General features: G+C 42.0%; 1 protein-coding gene across 1 annotated transcript; it reads left to right on the top strand.

Moving 5' to 3' along the window:
- The first annotated feature begins 791 nt into the window (after nucleotides 1-791).
- On the top strand, nucleotides 792-20,660 carry LOC136625436 (myeloperoxidase-like). The gene is made up of 13 exons (XM_066599611.1): nucleotides 792-894; nucleotides 2,305-2,398; nucleotides 5,034-5,209; nucleotides 5,598-5,718; nucleotides 5,844-5,973; nucleotides 6,116-6,322; nucleotides 9,376-9,688; nucleotides 10,925-11,085; nucleotides 11,840-12,092; nucleotides 14,704-14,874; nucleotides 17,989-18,226; nucleotides 19,064-19,275; nucleotides 20,243-20,660. Exons 1-12 carry the CDS (start codon nucleotides 819-821, stop codon nucleotides 19,263-19,265), a joined length of 2,142 nt encoding a protein of 713 aa, XP_066455708.1. The 5' UTR covers nucleotides 792-818; the 3' UTR covers nucleotides 19,266-19,275; nucleotides 20,243-20,660.
- Nucleotides 20,661-22,620: the final 1,960 nt, after the last annotated feature.

Below are 22,620 nucleotides of genomic sequence, written 5' to 3' on the forward strand. Positions count from 1 at the left end.
ATAAGAAAAATATTGCACATCGCAAAAAGAAAGGGTATGCCACCTTTTTTTTATTCTTGCAACATCGCACGAGTAAAACCATTGAAAATCATTGGTTTCATAATTCTGCGTTTTTACTCGCATCGTGTGAAAATTGCGCTATTTTCTCGCCAGTGTGACGACGCCCGAATATGACATATGTTCAGAATACACTATTATATAATACTATTTCATTTTGTCATAAATAGATTTCAGACATCTGGCTCTAAAGATTACATTAGTTTTGCCTTTAGAAGCCCTTGTGAAGCAAATGACCAGATATTTCCTGTGTCCCAATCGCTGTGTCCCAATCGTCCCTATTCCTAATAGCCAGGCCGTCCCTGTGGGTGTTCTCTCTTCACCATTACAACACTATAAATCTCCATCAGAGAGCTGGGTGACAGCGCAGAGGACCCGTCGCGTGAGTCATGTTCAGGGCTCTTGCTATTACTCTCATTGTCTTTCCCATGTTAATTCACTGTCTTTCCCGGCAGCGGCAAGCCCACCGCAAATATGCTGGCAGTAATCCGCAGTGGCCAAATCTGCACCTAAATGTTTCCGGATTTGGTTGCGGATTTTTTTAGCAGATCTGCGAGAGATTTTAACCTTTGTATTGCAGGGGTTTAAATCCGCAGCATAAATTGGCATGCTTTGCAGAAGTTTTCCACCCTGTGAAGGAGATTTTAGATATCGCCTCCATACGGCTTGTACTGTAAATGCTGCTGCAGCAAATTCTGCATTATTTCTGCTGTTTGTGAAACCGCGCTTATTCTTTATTTTTGTCTTTTTTTTTCTACAGCATGACTCCTCTGCACCCTGGTGTTTGGTTGCTGCTGGTATGGGGACTTATACATACAACTTCATCCTCTTACTATGGTAAATTCTAAATACTACTTTTACTTAATCTTACTGGTTTGCTCTTTAAAGAGAATCTGTCAGTTCCTGTAAGGTATAGTGACATACATGGAGATGCTGAATTAAGTGGTCTGTCACTAATACTGATTGGTTAAGTGGTTTTGCAAATCTTACTTTTGAAACTTTGTAGAGTTGGACTGGAGGTGACTCCAATGAATCTCATGTATATTCAGATATGCGCACTTCCCCCAAACCCTGTTGCACCTACTAGATGCTGATTAATAGGTCCTTCTGTGTTACTGTGCATATGGGGAAACCTGTCAATCAGAGACTGGAGGGTGGCCGGGGGTGGGGTTGGGTGGCTGGGGAAAATATATGAATATACATGAGCTTCATTGGACTTATCTCCAGTCCCGCCCTGCAAAGTTTCAAAAGTAAGGTTTGTAAAACCACCTCTACTGATCTGTATAAATGACAGACTGCTGTCATCAGTGTGTCAGTCACTATACCCTGCTGCTTTTAGCTTAGGGGAACTGACAGGTTCCCATTAATAAAGATGTTCAATATCATGTGATATATACCATTATATATATATATATATATATATATATATATATATATATATATATATATAATTTTTTTCCACTCAATGTAATCGTACCCTAGAATTGTATCCTTGTTCACTCGGTATCATGCCTGTAAGTAGGTCCAGAAACCCTATTTAGGCCCATCTTCAGTTACCAGTGCCTGGGTATGGTACTTCGTTGTAGATGATGCTCTTAAAGGGGTTTTCTGACAATTAAAAAAAAATTTAAATTGGGCAGAGAATGGGCTAAAATAATAATTTAAAAAATCAATACTTATCAATTAGATGTCTCCCTATCCAGTGCAGTAGTTCTGGTTCCAACCACTGTGGTCCATGAAGAGGCTGCAGCAATGCTGTGAGGTTTATTGTACATGTGACCACTCAGCCAATCACTGGCTACAGATGTGGTGCAGGCTTGAATGGCTCATTGAGGTCACGTTGCAAGTCTCAGGTGGCTATGACCCATAGGTTGCAGAAAATTCACTGAAGTTGGATTTTTTGGATCTGCTGGTCATGGTGGAGACATAATGTGTTCACACCATGACCGCATTGATACGAGGTTGAAGGACTACACAACAATCTTTTTGTCACATGACTCCCGTCATCGGCAAAAGTCTTTGTGTAGCCCTAGATTTTTGTTTTTGCTAAAAGCCGAACCTGAGTCCAGCTTACCCCTCTGGTAAGAGGTCTGTAACAGTAAGTCTGACGTCTACATGATATTTCTATGCCTGTGGACTGCACTAATGCATTGAACTACTTTAGGTAACGATACTACACCTATAAAGTCTTTCGTGATATGTCCGCGTTCATCTATGCTAGTAACTTTTTAAATATTTGCTTTGCAGATGGAATTGAGGAACTGAATAATGACTTTATAGAAAGTTGTGCCAAGGAAGCCAAACACCTGGTAGATACAGCCTATAAAAACACCCGTCAGATGTAAGTAGGAATACAGTGATGCTGTGGGTGATGCAGGTTGGGGTTTTACGAGAAATGATACAATACCGTATATGGTACTTTAGTTATAAATGACATCATCACATTGTAGAAACTGTGACACAATGCTGAGTGATAAGAATTTACTGTAGATGTTGCACTAGATATGCCATGAATGGGGTTAGTTTAGTAAAGATAGTAAAGACTTTGGGTGAAAGTGGCCATAGATGTAAACAAGGGGGAAATTTACTAAGTTGCATGCCTTGTACTACATATGCTATGAGTTTAAGACACTTGGGATACATTCACTATGAGTGTTTTACACAATTCAGGTGTAAGCTGCGCCTTCTTTTTGACACAAAACTTAGATAAATTAAGGCCGCTATCACATCTGCGCTGGAACCTCCATTTGGAGGTTCCATTGCGAATACCGCACAATATACCGAAAGAAAAAAATGCTTTTTTGTCCGTTAAACTATCAGACAGCAGAGCGGAAACAAAATGAACCCCATTCTAGTCATGGGGTCCGTTTGGTGCTGTTCGGTTCCGTGATAAGATGGATCTGTTCGACCATGGGGATTTCTCATTCCTGCTTCTATAACAGAGCAGGAAACCCCGATGCAGATGTGAAAGCAGCCTTACTAGTAATTTGTGCCAAAGAGAACAGATGCTTAGTGTCACTGGACAATTTTCAAAAGTGTCTAAAAAGAAATTGCGCTTTCAGTGGCGGGAGGTTTTTAGACAAATTTCAAATTTCGACAAGACTTCTAAAAATTCTCAAATGATTAAAAAAAGTTGTTTTCGATTTTTTAAAGAAGACTAAAATATTTGGACCAAAGCTACTCCAGTAGTTGGGTGTTGTAAATACTGTACAGATATCACTACGCATATTTCAAGATCTGGCAAATGTCTTAACATCAAGCGAAATTTGATGCATTTGTTACAAATAATGGCAGCGTTGCCTCCAACAAAATTCACTTTGAATATACCGAATATGATAAATTCCCCCCGTTGGGTGCCATACTTGATAAGTCATGGTTTATCTGAAAAAGGAGTGGTTTAGCAAGAAGGCTCCATACACACGGCCAAGCGCAATATCAGGCGGGAAACTCAGCCCGATATCATGCTCGTGAGCATGTGAGGTACCCTGTCAAAAACTCCTCCAATCACTGCTGTGAAGTTGTGACCCTCCAGCGTGGCTTTCAGGATTGTCAAGTGTTTCCCATTGTTTTCAATGGGAAACCTTGTATCGCACTCGCATGTACATTGCATGCCCTGCGGTGTGTTTTACAGTCCCATTGAAAACAATAGGCAAAGCGTTCCCAGGAACACAAAAAGTTAGAACATGCCGTGATGCGGTGCTCATCACGGCATATACTCATGTATATGACTCCATTCAAAAGAATCTTGCATGATTCTCTTGCCCGTGTGAAAGTGGCCTAAAGGAGGTGTAACTTAGATGCAATACCATGTGCAAAAATTGCTGCAAAACTTTGCTGTAAACTATGCCAACTAATAAGTGGTGTAATCTTTGACAAAATTGTCTAAAGATGCACCAAATGTATCATACAGCATGAGCCACAGTGATATATTTGGCATATTTGTAGACTGCCTGGTCTACATTTACATGGGCATGTTTACTTCGACTAGCTCTTCATACGCCGGTCTGAGTACAGGGTGCACCAATCTAACAGTGACCCAAGCTTCTTAAGACTTTTATTTCATCTGGCAGCACCACCATGTGCCAGATGAACAACCTACTCTAGGATTAGTAAATCTCCCACAATGTATTTTTCTCAGAAGGAGAGCACTTATTTTCCCACTTTATAGGGTTTTCCTATTTTTTTAAAAATTCATATTGTAGGTAATATCATGCATTTACATTGCACCACATGGGTTGTTCTTATATTATAGTTAAACATAGTGTTTAAAGGGGTTGTACCATAACTGAAAGTTATCCCCTATCCTCAGGATTGGGAGTAACTTTCAGATTGGTGGGGTCCAACTGCTTGGACCCCTACTGCTCCCGAGAACAAGGGCTCCAGCACACCCTGAAGTGTGGGCAGTGGCGGATAGAGGATAGCTTTCAAAGCACAACTTTTCTAAGACTAATGGAAGCATAAAAGATAAGTGTTGGTTAGTGCCCTGTATAGTAACTACTTTTTATGCTGCCCCTTTATATTCCACCTTATAATGACAAACAATAGTCATACAGTCCATAATACTTCTTCCGTAAGGCACCAAACAACACAGATGCCTAAACACTGTCCAATCAATAAACTAGGGAATGTAGGCACACTCTGTGCAAGATGTCTTTCCATAGGTTTGTGCCTCAAGCATGTGATCCAGCATGTAAGCTACAAGTGCCCCGGATATCAGGGTCAGTAACAGAGGATGCAATGCACTCCATATGCTTGCACAGGTTGCACGCCTCCTAGGTTGACCCTGGTTGGAACTGATCACTTTCAGTACTACACATCAGTAGTTGCATCTCCATCCAAGTATATTTGTACAAAGGATAAAGAGAGGAATAAGCACAGAATTATGGATTTAGGTAATAAAAATAATATTCAAGAATGGACATGCACTTCATGTACAAAACCAGTTGGAGAAGCTAATATGTTGCTCTATTACCCAGTTTGAAAGAACGTTTAAGGAAGAAGACGGTAGATGCTCGCGATCTCATGGCTTACTTCAAGCAGCCTGTTGCGGGAAGCAGAAATGTCATACGAGCTGCTGATTACATGGGCACTACTCTCCAACTTCTGGAAGGAAAAGTCAAATACTTTTATGATCGTCCTTACAATATTTCAGGTACTCTAGTCCCAAGTCCTCTTTTACCGGGCAACACAAGCAACTGAGGGTTTAGCTTTTATTTTTGTACCATATTTTTCCTGCTTCTTGCTTAAATTGATGTAATGCTCATCTATCTCCATCAATGCTGTAGAGTTTGGATACAGTGACATGACCACTGCTCCATTTAAATGGAGGACTAGGACCCCTGTTCTTAGAATTGGTTCGCGTCCCAGAGGTCCAACCCCCCTCCTCCCCCCGGTGACCTTACACTTATCACCAAACCTATAGAGAGGTGATAAATTGTAAATCTGGAAACACCATTTAAATGGTGCTTAGCTGCATTATTAGACAGAGTCAATGGACAGAAAAGGAGCTGTTTCAGCTATTAGCAATGCTTGTATTTCAGATCTACTAACGAAGAACCAGATGGAAACTATTTCTAGGATTTCCGGCTGTGCAAATCAACACCTTCCAAAAGTTTGCGAGAGCACTAAATACCGCACCATTACTGGACAGTGCAATAACAGGTGAGACGTTATCAGTAAGGTCTCCAATAAATAGTGAAGGACTTATGAATTAGGATCAGACTTAACAGCCTTCTATTAGAAGTTGCCAAAAGTAAACAAATTTTTGTCTCATTGTATGTTTCCAGGAGAAATCCCACTCTTGGTGCTTCCAACACTGGGTTTTTACGTTTACTGCCTGCTCAGTATGAGGATGGGATGTCCGTTCCTCGTGGCTGGACTGAAAATCGTAGAATTAATGGATTCCGTCTCCCTTTGGTAAGAAAAAACTGATGATATTTAATACTGCTTTTCCTCTGGTACGGTGCTCCCAGAGTTAATGGGAACACATCAGTCATCCAAAACTTGCAGCAATATGCCAATCTGAAAGCTTGATGCTCACATTTATATTTTTAATTAGGCTCGTCAAGTGTCCAATGAAATCGTCAGATTCCCCACTGAAAATATCACCCTAGATAATGGTCGAGCACTTATCTTTATGCAATGGGGACAATGGACAGACCATGACCTTGATCTCTCCCCTGAGACTCCTGCAAGGTCAACTTTCCTTGAAGGTGTGGATTGTGATCAAAGCTGTGAAAAAGCACCCCCCTGCTTTCCACTACAGGTAACCAACACATTTCGACAAGCTAAATAATCTAGTAGTAGTACAGTGTACCAGCTCGGATGTAGAGCAGATTTTTCTGTGCCAGATTTTCGCTTTCCTTTTATCCTAAGTCAGTTGTCCCCAACCAATGACATGCTTGGCCCAACTGAATATTGCAGTTATATCTTAACTAGAGATGAGCGAGTATACTCGCTAAGGCACAGTACTCGAGCGAGTAGTGCATTAGCCGAGTGTCTCCCCACTCATGTCTAAAGATTCGGGGACTGGCGTGGGTGACAGGTGAGTTGCAGTGGGGAGCGGCCGTTCCTCCCCGCTCTCCCCCGCCGCTCCCCGCCCCCCCCCCCGCCCCCGAATCTTTAGAGACAAGCGGGGAGATACTCAGCTAAGGCACTACTCGCTCGAGTAATGTGCCTTAGCGAGTATACTTGCTCATCTCTAAACTTAACCCCTATACAATGCCATTTTTGATTGCATAATATCTCTCTGCTTTGGTATGTACCATGGGACTAGTGATGGAAGAGTTTGGTTCGGCCGGTTCGAATTAGTTTGAACCGAACCGGAAGTTCACCAAAATCACTAAAAATGGTATATAACACTATTAAGAACCATAAAATCCTTGCACAATGCAGATAGTCCCCGACTTGCGAACATTTGACTTACGAATTTCGCAAGATACGAACTATCTCTTCTGCACAGTATGATGTAATGCTATGGCATTACATCATACTGTGCAGGGACCGGACAAGCTTCTATCAAGCCTGATAGAAGCCTGTCCGGTCAGATCGCGGTTGCTAGGCAGCCGGGGGCCTTCTGAAAGGCCCTAGGGCTGTCTATGCAGAGCGCCTATCAAGCCGTGCGCTTGATGGGCACTCTGCATAGACAGCCCTGGGGCCTTTCAGGAGGTCCCCGGCTGCCTAGCAACCGCACAGCGTCCCGCGATCTTATCGTGGGACGCTGTACGGGCCCCCTGAACGTCGGGTGCAGCGGGCACCCGGCGGCAGCAGTTCCGACGAGCTGCGCCGCTCGGCGGAACTGTTAACACTCTAAATACCGCTGTCAGAGCGGTATTTAAAGTGTTAACAGTTCTGACAAGCGGCGCGGCTCGTCGGAACTGCTGCCGCCGGGTGCCCGCTGTAAGAACAGCCGGCAACCGACGTTGTATGGAGCGGGATCCACCCGCTCCATACCATTTGTTCGACTTGCGAACAAAACGGACTTGCGAACGGGCTCCCGGAACGGAACCTGTTTGCAAGTCGGGGACCACCTGTACTATAATCGTATGAAGAGGCCATTTCATACATTAGGTGCATATCGGGTCGTCTGTGTGCATATACAGAAATCTAAGCTGGGCGTGAGCTGGAGTAAGTGTCTGGAATAATTGAAGCCAATTTCTGATTTAAATTCTACATAAATCTTTCGGGCTGAGGGGGCCATGCCAACTTTTTTTTAAAGTGCCTTAAACTGGCTTATAAGTTGCAAATTGTTTGCCCAAGAAGGGCTTGCACCAAAATTTTAATTTTTTTAACACCAAATTTGCTTTATAAATTGTCTTTAGAACTCTCATGAAAGCGAGTCTGTTTCACGTACATAAAATATTTTCTCCAAGACTGGTTTTGGCTTATATTCCCAGTCATTGTTACAAGGCCTGTTAGAAAGTTGGACATTGACTTGTAGGAATGCCTTCTGATAGGTGGCGATTTCATGACCTTATAAGTCTCCTCCAGCCTACTAGGAGAAACTGTACTCATCCTGACCCACATTACAGGTCTCTCACCCAGCCAGCCAGAAACCTACTGGACTATACAAGGGAGAAAAGCCCCCAAACATCTGTCTGTACAAGGATGTCTTTTCCAACTGGAGAGGACTCTGGTTTTGGCTTATAATGAGACTGTTTTACATATATAAAATATTTTCTCTGGTTTGGAGTTATATTCCGAGCCATGTTACAAGGCTTGACACTGACTTGTAGGGCAGCTACCTTCTAGTAGGTGATGCTGCTGAGGTATTGTAACATCTCCCATTTGCATGCAGACCATGATGGATATGGAGTCCAAGATCAGGATGCTGGATCATGTAAACCACTGGCCTTTTCTTTGCAGCTACAGCAGATTGTACATTTTTTCCTTGCGTTTTTGTATAGCCTTCTTTATGGGACATGACAAATGCCATAAAAATAATGCATGTTAGAAATGTGTGAATTAAAAAAAGGCCACACCTAAACACCAGTAAAAACCACATTTACCAATTTAAAAAAAGCAATGCTTTTTTTTACATTTGTGATTAAGGCAAAAAAAAGTATAAAAAAGTGAAAGTATATACTGAATTATTCTCCTGTGGGGTGCTGCAAAAGAATTGAACACGTGGTGCAGGATTTCTCCACTATTTATAGCTTATCAATTCATCCTTAATAGGGTATTCCAGGCATTCATTACTGATGACCTATCTTCAGGATAGCTTATCAATAGTTGATTGGCAAGGTTCTGTCACCTGGGGTCCCCGCTGATCAGCTGATCCTCCTGTCTGCTGTCAGTGAAGTGAGGCCGGAGGTCTGCATTGGTGGTCAGGGTTGGAAGTGTAATAGATGGCTTTGCTTCCATTAAGGTCATCAATAGTAAATGCCTGGAATATGGATGCTTCGAAGGGTTCAGTTACACGGGTGCATCCGGGCGCCGATGCGCCCCTGTTACTGCACGAAGAAGACGGCCGCACTGCAGGTACGGATGACTCTCCGAACCGCCGGAAGAAAGAACACATGACCGGCAATGGAGCCGGTCGTGTTCTTTCTTCCGGCGGTGTGCGGATCTGGAGAGATGAGTATGGGGTCTCTGTGGGACGCCAGGTCTGATTCCACTGCGAGATTTGGCAGTCGGAATCTGACCCGGCCTTAGGCATTTGCCCTGAAGAAAGAGACAACTTTCGTTATAAATAAGATGACGCATTTAACATTTTGGGGACACATAACATGAATATTGATACATTTTATCTTGTGACTATCAGTATTTGGCGCTCTAGTTTTATTTATAACATAAACTGTTGCCTTTTCCTGCTTGCAGATTCCAGCAAATGATCCTCGGTTTCGAAATCGTAGTGACTGTATCCCTCTCTTCCGCTCCTCTCCTGTATGCACCCCAGGATCTCCCATCCGGGAGCAGATAAATATTCTCACCTCGTTCGTTGACGGGAGCCAAGTGTACGGCAGTGATCTGCCACTGTCGTTCCAACTACGTAATAATACAAATCAGTTTGGACTTATGGCCATTAACCAGAACTTCACAGACAACGGACTTGCATTTCTTCCATTTGAAACAGCGCAAGAAGACTTCTGCGTCCTGACTAATAAATCTGGACTCCCCTGTTTCTTGGGAGGTACAAATCTGACATACTTACATAAACTAGCATGGGTTAAAAAAAAGATGAATGCTTATAAATAAAAAACAAATCAGGCTAAATATTGAAAAACAGTCAGCAGTAGATTGTACAGAGATTGTTACTTTCAAGATCTCCGTTTACTGTCAGTGAGTGGAAGCATTTGTTGTTTACAATCAGGGCTTAAACAGACGGGCGTTATTTAGTCCCATGATGCGACCGGCATAATCACATCCGCATAACGAGACGAAACAAAACCACTAATCATCTATTGATGACCTATCCTGAGAACAGGGTATCAATATTAAAAAATGCTCAAAGATCCAGCTAACCCCTTTAACACTTTCCAATCCAAATTTGGATTCAGAGTTTCCTATAATAATTTCTCTTTTTGCTGTTATACAACAGTGCCATCTGCTGGCTAAAGCCAGTGTGTGCGCCAGAGAGGCTCCAACAGTGGATTGGCTGGCAATAGACGGTAAGAATGCCCTGTCGGACGTCTTCTGACATTGGAGCTGTACAAGCTTCAATCAGAATGTAGGAAGACGTCAGACAGTGGATTGGAAAGGGTTAATAGATGATCAGATTTTTGTTTTATAAATAATTCTGGTTCTTGCTTAATCTCTAATGGCAGATATGTCACGCAAATATGTTAGCAGATATCTGCTCATTTATAATGCCATTGGATGGCCACAATCAGCCATCATTTATAGTACTGGTCTCCTCATATGGGGAACAGGGACTTCTTTTTGCTCATTTGCGACCTTCACACGGGACGGAATATTCTGTAGCAGTGTTGCAGGATATGCCCTCCTGTGGAATATTCGGCACCATATCCTAACGTTTGGATTTTGATGCGGAATTGAAGATATCAGAATTCTGATGGCAATTCTGCATCAAAATCTGCAGTTAACAGTGCGGATTTTGGTGCGGAATTCAGGCACGGCATATTCCGTGAAGCTGTTGTAGAATATTCCGGCCAGTATGAAAGGTCCCTTAGGCTTCAGGGTTCTGTTGTGGCTGCAACATAATCTTGTCCAGTCTCTGCCTGTAATAACTGAATCTAATATAATAAGTTTCAACTGATGAACAGTTTCGGATGAAGTGACTAATCCGAGTTTTTATTGTTATAGTTCATTTTACAGTTCTTATTGTTCTCTCCATCTTCAGTGAATATTTTATACATTAGACTATAAGATCCTACTAAACTATATTGTCTGTTTTTATTCCATGTAGGAGACCCCCGTGTCAGTGAGCAACCTGGCCTCACTGCCTTTCACACACTCTTTGTACGTGAACACAATCGTATAGCAACTGAGCTGCGGAGGATGAATCCAAGATGGTCTGGTGAGACCTTGTATCAAGAAGCAAGGAAGGTTGTAGGAGGAATCTTACAGGTAACATTAAAACATATTATGTAAGGCTGAGAAATTACAGATGTCCATCCAGTTCAGCCTATTATCCTGCAATGTTGATCCAGAGGAAGGCAAAAAATTCTGGCAACTAGAATAATCCCCGGATCAACGATCCTTCTGAAGTAATTAGTGACAACAACATGTAATATTGTATCACTCTAGAAAGGCGTCCAGACCCCTCTTGAACTATTTTAGTGAGTTCACCATCACCACCTCCTCAGGCAGAGAGTTCCATAGTCTCACTGCTCTTACAGTAAAGAACCCCCTTCTATGTTGATGTAGAAACTTTCTTTCTTCTAGACGTAGATGATGTCCCCTAGTTGATTGGGAAAGATCTCTGATATATTAATACATAGTTATTAGATCGTCCCTTGGCCATCTTTTTTCAAAACCAAATAACCCCAGCTTTGATAACCTCTCCTGGTGTTGTAGTCCACCCATCCCATTTATCACTTTAGTTGCCTGCCTTTGTACCCGCTCAAGCTCTGATATGTCCTTCTTAAGTACCGATGCCCAAAACTGTCCACAATATTCCATGTGTGGTCTGACCAGTGACTTGTAAAGAGGAAGAACAGTGTTCTCCTCATGTACCCCTAGATGTCTTTTGATGCACCCCATGCTATATGCATGCATGCTAATTGTGCTATATTGTTTTTTTTTTCATTACTCTTTTTTCCATTTTTTTTAAAATTACATTTTTATGTTCTCTATCATTTGCTTTTTTCCCGTTTGACAGAAAATCACATACAAAGATTGGCTGCCTTTACTGTTGGGATCAGAGACACCCAGGGTGCTCCCTACATACAGAGGCTATAACGAGTCTGTGGATCCAAGAGTGGCCAATGTATTCACTGTGGTGTTCCGCATGGGCCATACTCTCATACAGCCATTCATATACCGCCTTGCAGATGGCTATCGCCCCTATGCTCCAGAGCCACAGACCCCTCTTCACATGACTTTCTTCAATAGCTGGAGAGTGGTCAGACAAGGTAATATTTTCATGTAAATGCAAAAAGTTTAACACAAAAGGTTAATTTCACTAATGGGGACAGTTCCCAAATGGTCAGATCATGTTTATGTGCTATTGGGAATAAGATCTTAAATATGAGAATGGAAGTCATATAATGACACCTACCGTCGCTGTTAATGGTGGACCCTTTTTAAGGGATTTTGCAGGACATTTAAAATGAGTTAAGAGGGCTTAAAATGAAGAAGGCTTGAATACTCACTTTTCCCAGTGGCTCCCCATCCAGCACTGCAGCCTTGGTGCCTGCTTCCCAGAACCTGGAGGAAGTGGCGGTGGGGTCACATGCCGTTGATTGTGGACATGACTGCTTACCCACTCACACGCTTCAGTGGCCATAGAGCAGCATGAACACGGGACAGATATGCTCATTGCTTCCATCTAAGTGTTATTCTGCAAAGATGCAGCGTTTCAGAGTGAATACACTTTATAATTTGACTCGGATCAGAGCTCTCAGAGGTGGCCTCTCCCCACTCATAGCACGTGTTGACTGACAGTTCTCTCCCTATACTCAAGCAGGGAGAAAGCTGTCAATCTATGTGCTGCAGGCAGGGAAAGGCCAGAACGGCCTGCCTTTTTGATTTGAGTTCTTCATTCCAAGTCAAACTGTAAAGTGTGCTCATTCTGAAATGCCACAGTGTTTTGGAGTAACTGTTAGGCCTCATGTCCACGGGGAAATTCAGGCCCGCTACAGATTCTCCATGGAGAATCCGTAGTGGGTCCCTCCTGCCCTGCGGACATGAGGGATGAAAATAGCAATTACTCACCTCTCCGCACGCTCCGGATCCTCACTTCTTCGCGGCTTGATCTTCTCTCCATCGCGGACGGATCTTCTTTCTTCGGCCCGGCGGATGTGCACGGCATGCCGGTTGTGTGCTGCGCGCATGCGCCGGCCCGAAGAAAAAAGATCCGGCCGCGACGGAGAGAAGATGAAGCCGCGAAGAAGGGAAGATCCGGAGCAGGTGAGTATATTCTTATTTTAGGTCTCCCGCGGATCCGGACGGCTTCCATAGGCTTCAATAGAAGCCTGCGGGAGCCGTCCGCGCAGGAGACCCGCACCTAAATGGAGCATGTCCATTTTTTTTCATGCTCCATATTTTTTTAAATTCGCTTTTATTGACCATCCGCGGGTATTTATCTACCCGCGGGTGGTCAATGAATCCCTATGTGATGCGGATCCGCATGCGGGTGATCCGCTGCGGATTTTAAATCATATTTTGCCCGTGGACATGAGGCCTTAGATGGGAGCACTGTGCCTATTTGTCCCAGGTTCATGCTGCCCTTGCTTTGGGCAGCATGAACCTGGTGACTGGTTCCCTTTAACTAGGAACCTCTGTGCTAACAGAAATCAAAGACAATGAAGCATTAACTATTATATCACCATAGTGGACCACAGCACACTAACAAAGCATGCCAGTAGAGATCAGTATCCTGGCCGAGACCCCATCAGTGTGCATAGAAGACATGGTCCAATTCCTGAACAGATGTAGAAGGATGGTGAGCGCGAGCAGCTTTAAGATTTACACAGTACATAAAAAGTTAATGATTCCTTGGTATAAAGGCACCAATAAACATCAGACTAAAACTTAACAAAAATAGGCAATTGCAATGAAAACGGCTACTTGTTGAGTGAAAATTAGCAATAAACGAACATTTTAGTTGACCAATAACACATGTCATTAGCTGGAAATAAGTCAACCGCATTTGAAAATTTTTTGTCCAACATGTAGATGAAAGATCTTTAGTTTACGCACAATACATCCATGAAAGGTCCTTCATTCTTCACTCGTTACTGAATATGTATAGTATGTCCAGGTATAAAAACTGTAATGGCCAATATGGACTAAAGTATATGGATGTAGACCTTTATTTCTCACCATTAGAGGTGCTCATTAGAGATGAGCGAGTATACTCGCTAAGGCACATTACTCGAGCGAGTAGTGACTTAGTCAAGTATCTCCCCGCTCGTCTCTAAAGATTCGGGGGCCGGCGGGGGGCGGGGAGTGGCGGGGGAGAGCGGGGAGGAACAAGAGGGTCCGCAACTCACCTGTCAGCTGCGCCGGCCCCCGAATCTTAAGAGACGAGCGGGGAGATACTCGGCTAAGGCACTACTCGCTCGAGTAATGTGCCTTAGCGAGTATACTCGCTCATCTCTAGTGCTCATTGCTCTACATTTCTATGCGGATCCATCTTTATAGCACTTAAAGTTCCATTTTTGGATCCCCGGCAACAAGTTGACTGTATACATATAGAGTTAAATGATAAGGTTCTGGCTTACTTCATCCAAAGGCTAATTCTAATTAGAGGAATAGATACAGAGCTGAGATCTGACTGCTATAAAGATATAATAAGAAATGAATTAGCATGAAATGTGCGACCAAAACCCCATATGGTGTTAAAAAGTAAACACTCACTTGTACTAAATACATTTCTGGCTCAGTAAAGTAATTGTCAATTTTCAAGGCCTTTCAGCTGACAAACTACATTTGTTGCACTAATTCTAATCTTTGTGAAAAACAATATGGACTTGAACAGGTAGATGCATTCTATACAACTATCTTATGTGTTCTACACAGGTGGAATTGATACTCTTCTCCGAGGACTGATGGCAAATCGAGCAAAACTAAATCGTCAGAATCAACTGGTGGTGGATGAGTTAAGGGAGCGTCTATTCCTGCTCTTTAAACGGACTGGGCTTGACTTACCGGCCCTTAATTTGCAACGGGGCCGTGAGCATGGCATACCGGGTGATTATAATAGATTTTGATCTGTGTTGGTATAATATGCACAACAGAATTCTCAAAAGCTTAAAGGGGTTGTCTGGTTACTGGATCAATCGATAGGGATGCCTGTATTAAAATACTAAACTGAATTATACTTAGCCCTCTGCCACCATTGGGATGCAGCGCTGCAGCCCAACTGGGGTCCCAGTCACCACTCATTCTCCTGGCATTGGCGCTTACATCCTGCATGCCATGATGCCAGAAGTTTAGGAATGTGACACTGCAATCTCTGATTGGCTGCAGTGGTCATCTGACTTCTGGTGACAACAACTATCCTAACAACTATCGGGACCACAGTTGGGCTGCAGTGCTGGATCCTAATGGTAGCAGGGGGGAAAGGCTCATTTACATGCAACAGTTATCACTCAAAATTTGTTCAAATGACTGCAAATAAGCGATAATTGTTGCATGTAAATGCTACCATCATGCACTTTTCGTTTGAAGGACAGTTTTAAGGTGAACTTAAAATCCATAGTTCAGCAGCAGAGAGATAAAGTATCTACCTCTCAGCAGACCACGTGCTTTGTTCTCAGCGGGAGTCAGAAGATTACATTGTATTCTGCCAGCAGTCCCGACAAGGACAATGCAGTTGTGTGCAGTGCCCAGCCCATATCCTGAGCTCTGCAAACAGTTCCCAGAGGCCCTTTTACATGCAAAAGAAGATGATTTATGTGATTTAGTGAATTCTGCACTGAGCAGGGGGTTGGACCAGATGACCCTGGGTGTCCCTTCCAACTCTACCATTCTATGATGATAAAGTGTTAATAGACATTAGTGTCCATTACCACTTTATGCAAAATTATCGCTAAAACGTAAAATCTTTTAATCGTTTGAAATATTTTCTTTGCATGTAAATGGACCTTTAGTATAGATCAATTTATTATTTGAATACAGGCAGCCCTATTGAAGGTCTTTAAATACAAGTCTTTGCAATAGACCTAAATATCTTTTACATATATTGCAAAAGTGTTTGATGACATATTAATAAAATATTCAGCTCATATGTTCAAAATGAAATAGACAATACATGATCTGTATTATTATTTGATAATATGGTATAAAAATGGCCACTTGAGTGTAGAATTGCCCATACCGATTGCTTAATATGTAAGGTAAAGATCTAATGATGTAGACTGGAGGTTGTTCTGTACACCCAGGCTTCAAAGTGGAATTCATTAAGATTAGCATCTGTAATCCTGGCAACAATCTGTGCACCGAACTATGTCAGAACATGGTTACCCTCCATACAAACCTGTTTGATTTGGCTTCATCAAAAGATTTGTCTTAGCATTTAATAAAAAACATCAAGAACATTTCTAATACATTTAATAACCAGCAAAATAATTTGAGCATTTTATATTTTTAGTTGATGAATTTCAACTACCTAAAATCACAAAGAGTAAATTCGATCTCCAGATGGCCTAGAATGATATGTAATACGAAGACTTGAAATAGATATTATAATACTGCCATGAGCTATTGCCTTGTGTTTAACCCTTTGCAATCCAATTTTAGATTCAGGGTTTCCTAGGGGGCTATCTCTTTTTGCCATTATACAATGGCACCATCTCCTGGCTAGAGCCAGTACTGCGGTATGGGACATGCTGGAGAGGCCCCCGACAACAGAGCGGCCAGTAATATACAGTGGGAATACCCTGCCGGACGTCTTCCAACATCGAAGCTTTTCAGCCTTCAATCAGAATGTCTTCAGACATCAGACAGTGGATTGGAAAGGGTTAAGATTGAGATCTAATAAAGTCCAGTAAACCTGAGACATTTTACCAAATTTCTGATTTATCAGTATTTGAATATTTTATGACATTTTTAGGGTAAATATTCTTTGGCTCCTCATCTATTAGACTAGAGACTGTCCAAATGTATGACATCTTGATTCTTTCACTAATCCCTTTTGATGTGGTTAAGCCAAGAAAATTGCAGAGCAGACCATTCACAGCAAGGCATGAGCAAACTAATGCTTGTAGTAATGGGGGTACTAACCCTAGTGAGGAAAGCAGTGCAACGTCCCCCTCAGTTCCCATGGAATATGGATGCCGGAAGTACATAAAAAACATAATGGGTGTTAAAATTAGAGGTCAGTTGAAGCTATATCAGGCTTGCAATTAGAAACTGACAGCTGGCAGGGATCGAGCATCTGTTTGTTCATGCTTTGAATGATCCAGTCTCCAATATTTGAGTTCTTTTTGCTTATCTTTGGAACAGAGTTCACTTCGGTGGAGACCAGAGGGAAGGCAGAGACTTCTTCCACTTCGAAAGTTTCAGTGGCTAACATCATTAAAGCTTATTCCGTTGAGAATAATCTTCTCAGATCTTTCTAATCTAGTTTTCTATTATTGTTTTGGTGTGGTTGGAAGATAACTGCAAAGGCTGATAATAGTTATCATGAAATCCCATACACCAGCTAACAAAAACTAGAGCCTGAACTTAAAAATATGTCTATGTAAGGAAGTCCAACAAGTAAGGGTGGCCATATACATTAGATAGCTATTTGATGAATGCTCAGTGGGCCAACAGCTATCTTGCCTAACACCCCCATACATATGCACGCTTGGCTCGGCATGTGTTCTAAAGGTAGAGTGGGGAGAAAGCCACTGCCAGACAACTCACTCAAATCGGAGGGTTTGACTGATATACATTAGAGATGAGCGAATATACTCGTTTCGAGTAATTACTCGATCGAGCACCGCGATTTTCGAGTACTTCTGTACTCGGGTGAAAAGATTCGGGGGGTGCCGGGGGGCGGGGGGAGGAGTGGCGGAGTGGGGGGTAGCAGCGAGGAACAGGGGGAAGCTCTCTCTCCCTCTCCCCCCCACTCCCCGCTGCAACCCCTCACTCACCCACGGCGCCCCCTGAATCTTTTCGCCCGAGTACGGAAGTACTCGAAAATCGCAGCGCTCGGGTGAAAAAGGGGCGTGGCCGAGTAGGTTCGCTCATCTCTAATATACATTTAATGTGCATGACCACCTTAGGGTTCTATTCAAACTAGTGTCCTGAGTTGTGGTTATGATGCAGCTATGACAATTCTTATATTTCACTGAATATTGTATTTTATTTGTATAGGATACAATGATTGGAGAAGGTTTTGTGGATTTTCTGCACCACGCAATCTGAATGAGTTAGCTACTGTGCTAAATAACAGGGAGTTGGCCCAAAAGTTCATTAATCTGTACGGAACACCTGAAAATATTGACATCTGGGTCGGAGGAGTCGCTGAACCTTTAGTTCGCAATGGCAGAATTGGACAATTGCTTACATGCCTAATTGGCAACCAGCTAAGTAGGGCTCGAGATGGAGACCGGTAAGTACATTTACAATAGTCTAAAGTATTTCAATGAGTTGCAAAATGCTCAAAACGAGGATTGGATGGTATTTCTTTATGGAATGTTTCCCCTTTTTCGTGTGCCATGGTGAGTTACTTCTTTTGATATAAAAATGCCTGAATGAGGCCTAATAATATATTATAATTTATAAGGAAACCTTTCTAACAAAGTTCTGTTTTTTTCTAATAGCTCAGATTTTGTTTGAACTTTAGTCATATTCCTAGAGATTTAGCTTGAAGCTTCTGGTTTCCAATCTTTACTACATCCCAGCCAAAATAGTCACATGATAATGTGTAATGCCTTTACAATGTGTAGTATCTATACACAAAAAAGGTATTTATTTCAAGTATGGTAACCCTGTCTACATTATTACGTCATTGTACAGTTACCATGATGTGTCATCACACCTTCGCACTGCATCTTTATAAAGATTCTGTTGTCTTATGTGACCCTGTAGATCATCAGAGCACAATCTTCCAATAGATTGAAGTTGAGCATATTTAAGTGGCCTATATGTCCACTAGGGCCCCCATTACAAAGGTTGTCCAGGATTAGAAAAACATGGCTGCTTTATTCTAGGAACAGTACCACAGCTGTCCATATATTATGTGTGGTATTGTATATGAAACTATTCAGTTCAATGGAGCTGATCTGCAAAACCAGACAAACCCGATGGACAGGTATGACACTGTTTCCCAGAAGAAAGCAGCCATGTTTTTTTAAATCCTGAACAGCCAAATATGTGGAAAATGAGTTTCTATTAAAATAACTGAAGTGCTATATTTCATAGACTCATCAATTATCTCTCCATGTAGGTTTTATTATGAGAACTCTGGAGTGTTCACCACAGCTCAGAGGAATGCGATTGAGAGATCGACATTTGCGCGTGTCATCTGTGACAACACTAGGATTACTGAGGTTCCTCGAAATGTCTTTTTGGGCAATCAGTATCCTCGGGACTTTTTAAGATGTTCCAATATTCCAGCCCTGGATCTAAGACCATGGAGAGAAACTTAAGATGAAAATGGTGAGTTTAGCTAACAGTTTACAGGTATCACTAGATAGTTCCCTGAGAGACAAAAAATATTGTCAATGTTAACAGAAATTTTTATCTGGAACCTGAAACCTAGTCAAGATAACCATCAAAACAAAAAATGGGGAATGGAGAATGAATATAGTGAAATTTCTTGGAGAAGACCAACTCTTTATATAGTGCAGATTTCCTATGACAGATTTTCAGTTCCACCGTATATATATATATATATATATATATATACACATTAACCATCTTCTTTGGGAGGACTGAATCTCTAGAACACCATTTTCAATGCAACTTTAGGTGGTCATCTTAATGGGGTTTCACTGTAATATGTTTAAATATTATTATGACTATACTGTATATCATTCCAAGTCAAGATTTGATTTTGGGCAAATGTATCTTTAAGAATGTAAGAGAATTGCAAATAAAGCTCCCGATCATGCATGTTTTAACAAAATCATTCTTTTTACATTCTGGATCAATCTGATAGTAGAGCAGGGCTATCGCTGTCCTATGAATCCAGCATTGGTGGATGCCCAGTATTCAGCGCTAGGAGTAAGATTCTTACATACATTAAATGATGGCACTCCACATATGACCTGTGACTCCATCAACAAAATACTAGTAACTATCTGTTGGAAACAGGAATGTAGCTGGGGTGGCATGTGCCATGTAAAGGTGGGGAGGCTGCAACAATAAACTCTGCTTTGACAAGATATAGTCTTGATAGTCTTAGATACAAGACTATGGCAGCAAACAGAATCTTTGCCCGTGGAAAACATTAATTGCAATAATCCTACCCATCGTCAAACCTTTGTAGATCCTAAGTTTGGAGAAAGATATTAAAGACCGTTAAAAAATCCAGCGGTATTTTTGAGTTTTAGCTTTTTTGATCACATATAGAAATATATTTGTATTAATTAGAATACACTAATTTGGGCTTTTTCTCTTACAGATAACAGTTACCATCTCAGAATTGAAGACTACTTAGCAAAGCAGAACCAGAACAGATTAGTTCTCCAAGAGCTGTATATGGTGCAATGCTGTCTATCTAAACGAGTGCAAAGGAAATACTGAGTAGTTGTCCATATTAGCCAATCATATTCCACCTCTCATTTTTCAGAGAACCCTTAGATAATCAAAGCAGTGACCAGATTGGCAACAACTTTATTTTTCTTTGTATTCCCCAGTCTCCCCTGCCTTAAGCCTAAATAAGTTGCTTAGTTATGTATATACCTCTGTTAACTCAATATAGATTAGTATTCAATTCTTCTGTCAATGCTTGTTTTTTTCCTGCATTTGCTAACATAAGAAACCTTACTTAATGTTACATATAAATTGAAAATAAAACTTTAGTCATCTTTTCTAAGTGATTACTGGAAGCCTGCACAATCAGCTTTCTGCAATTATTTGCAACATGATAATCTATGTATGCAGACACATAAAGGATTGGCTTTATGTTAAAGGCAACCTATCACACTGTAAATGCAGCCCAATCTGCAGGCGGCATGTTATATAGCAGAAAGAAATGAGAGGACTGATATCTAGTTTTATGGGAAAAGATTTAGTATAACTTGTGTTTCATTCATTTATACCTCTATTCATTCTAAGCTGAACAGTCCAATGGGCGGAGCTATCAGTGATTAACTCCTCCCTCTCTATACACAGTCAGATAGCTGTCAATCACTGATGGGACTGCCCATTGCACCTCTAAGCTAACATTGAGCAGGTATTTAAATACAGTTACTCCCCTACTTGCGAACAGGTTCCGTTCCAGGAGCCTGTTCGCAAGTCGATTTGTTCGCAAGTCGAACAAATGGTTGTATGGAGCGGGATCGCGGGTGGATCCTGTTCCATACAACGTCGGGTGCCGGCTGTTCTTACAGCGGGCACCCGGCGGCAGCAGTCCCGACGAGCCGTGCCGCTTGTCGGAACTGTTAACACTTTAAATACCGCTCTGACAGCGGTATTTAAAGTGTTAACAGTTCTGACGATCGGCGCGGCTCGTCTGAACTGCGGCCGCCGGGTGCCCGCTGTAAGAAACATCCGGCACCCGATGTTCAGGGGGCCCGTACAGCGTCCCACGATGAGATTGGGGGACGCTGTGTGGTTGCTAGGCAGTCGGGGACCTCCTGAAAGGCCCCAGGGCTGCCTATGCAGAGTGCCCATCAAGCGCACGGCTTGATAGGCGATCTGCATAGACAGCCCTAGGGCCTTTCAGAAGGCCCCCAGCTGCCTAGCAACCGCACAGTGTCCCGCGATCTGACCGGACAGGCTTCTATCAGGCTTGATAGAAGCCTGCCCGGTCCCTGCACAGTATGATGTAATGCCATAGCATAAATTCGTAAGTTGATTGTTCGCAAGTAGGGGACTATCTGTAGGTTCTATCAAAATCTGAAGATGTGGATAGGAGTTAACGTTTGATTTCGGTACAACCTCCTTAAATGAATAAAATACAAGTTATACTGAATTACAATATTCCTTACTTCATGTATTGCTCAAATATTCCCAACATACAGTGACAAAATAACTCCATACTTAAAGTAATCTTCTGTAATAATAGTGTTGTACTGTCCAAATATAGCTGCTATATAATTACTATTCATGGTAGCCTTGCCTATCGGTGGCAGCCCTTTCATCAACTCAGTACCCCTTGAGATTGAAGAGGTCACATAATCTATATACGCATAAGGCTGGTTGTAGTGATAGAGGTGAGAAGGTTACAACTGGCGCCACCATCACACAGGCATTAGTAAGAATGCTACATTTGTAAGCGCAGCATTATTACTACTGCACCACTTTCACTTTCCCTCACGGTGACATAGAACGCTGCTTTCACAAACCCGGTAAGATGCTGTACACAGCACTGTTTGAATGTGCTGACTAACCTATTAGCAGGAAGAAGGGAGTCTTTTATTAGTCATTGTATTATTTCAGAAGTGTCTGGTTAAGTGTTAACAACTTTCTTCAAATTACTAAGGCTACTTTCACACCTGTGTTAGGACTCACTTTAGGGTTTCCGCCTCTCTGCTCCATTTTTAGAGGAGAGAAACTGATATAAGGCGAAAAAAACCTAATCTGTTTTTTCCCCCATTGATTTCAATGGGGGTTTCAAAAATACGGAAAGTAAACAGAAAGGCGTCCATTTCCTTCCATTCCATCCGGTTTTCATTTTTCTGGGATGAAAAAATAACGCTGCAAATTGTGCTATTTTTCCTTCCAAAAAACCTTTTAAAGTGTGTTTCCCTCAAAAGATCAAAAAAGACCTTCAGGATACATTATCCTGGCAGAACAGCTATCATATCACAATACATGAGGCAGCAGGTATTGGGG

The sequence above is a fragment of the Eleutherodactylus coqui genome, chromosome 4, assembly GCF_035609145.1.
Source record: "Eleutherodactylus coqui strain aEleCoq1 chromosome 4, aEleCoq1.hap1, whole genome shotgun sequence".
In the NCBI taxonomy this organism is placed as follows: Eukaryota; Metazoa; Chordata; class Amphibia; order Anura; family Eleutherodactylidae; genus Eleutherodactylus; species Eleutherodactylus coqui.

What these genes read in the sequence shown, in the direction of transcription:
- LOC136625436 (XM_066599611.1), top strand. Translation starts at nt 819, where the DNA reads ATGACTCCTCTGCACCCTGGTGTTTGGTTGCTGCTGGTATGGGGACTT. An exon ending in TTGTAGGAGGAATCTTACAG is followed by an intron (nt 11,086 to 11,839) that starts GTAACATTAAAA and finishes CCCGTTTGACAG; the next exon opens with AAAATCACATACAAAGATTG. An exon ending in CTGGAGAGTGGTCAGACAAG is followed by an intron (nt 12,093 to 14,703) that starts GTAATATTTTCA and finishes TGTTCTACACAG; the next exon opens with GTGGAATTGATACTCTTCTC.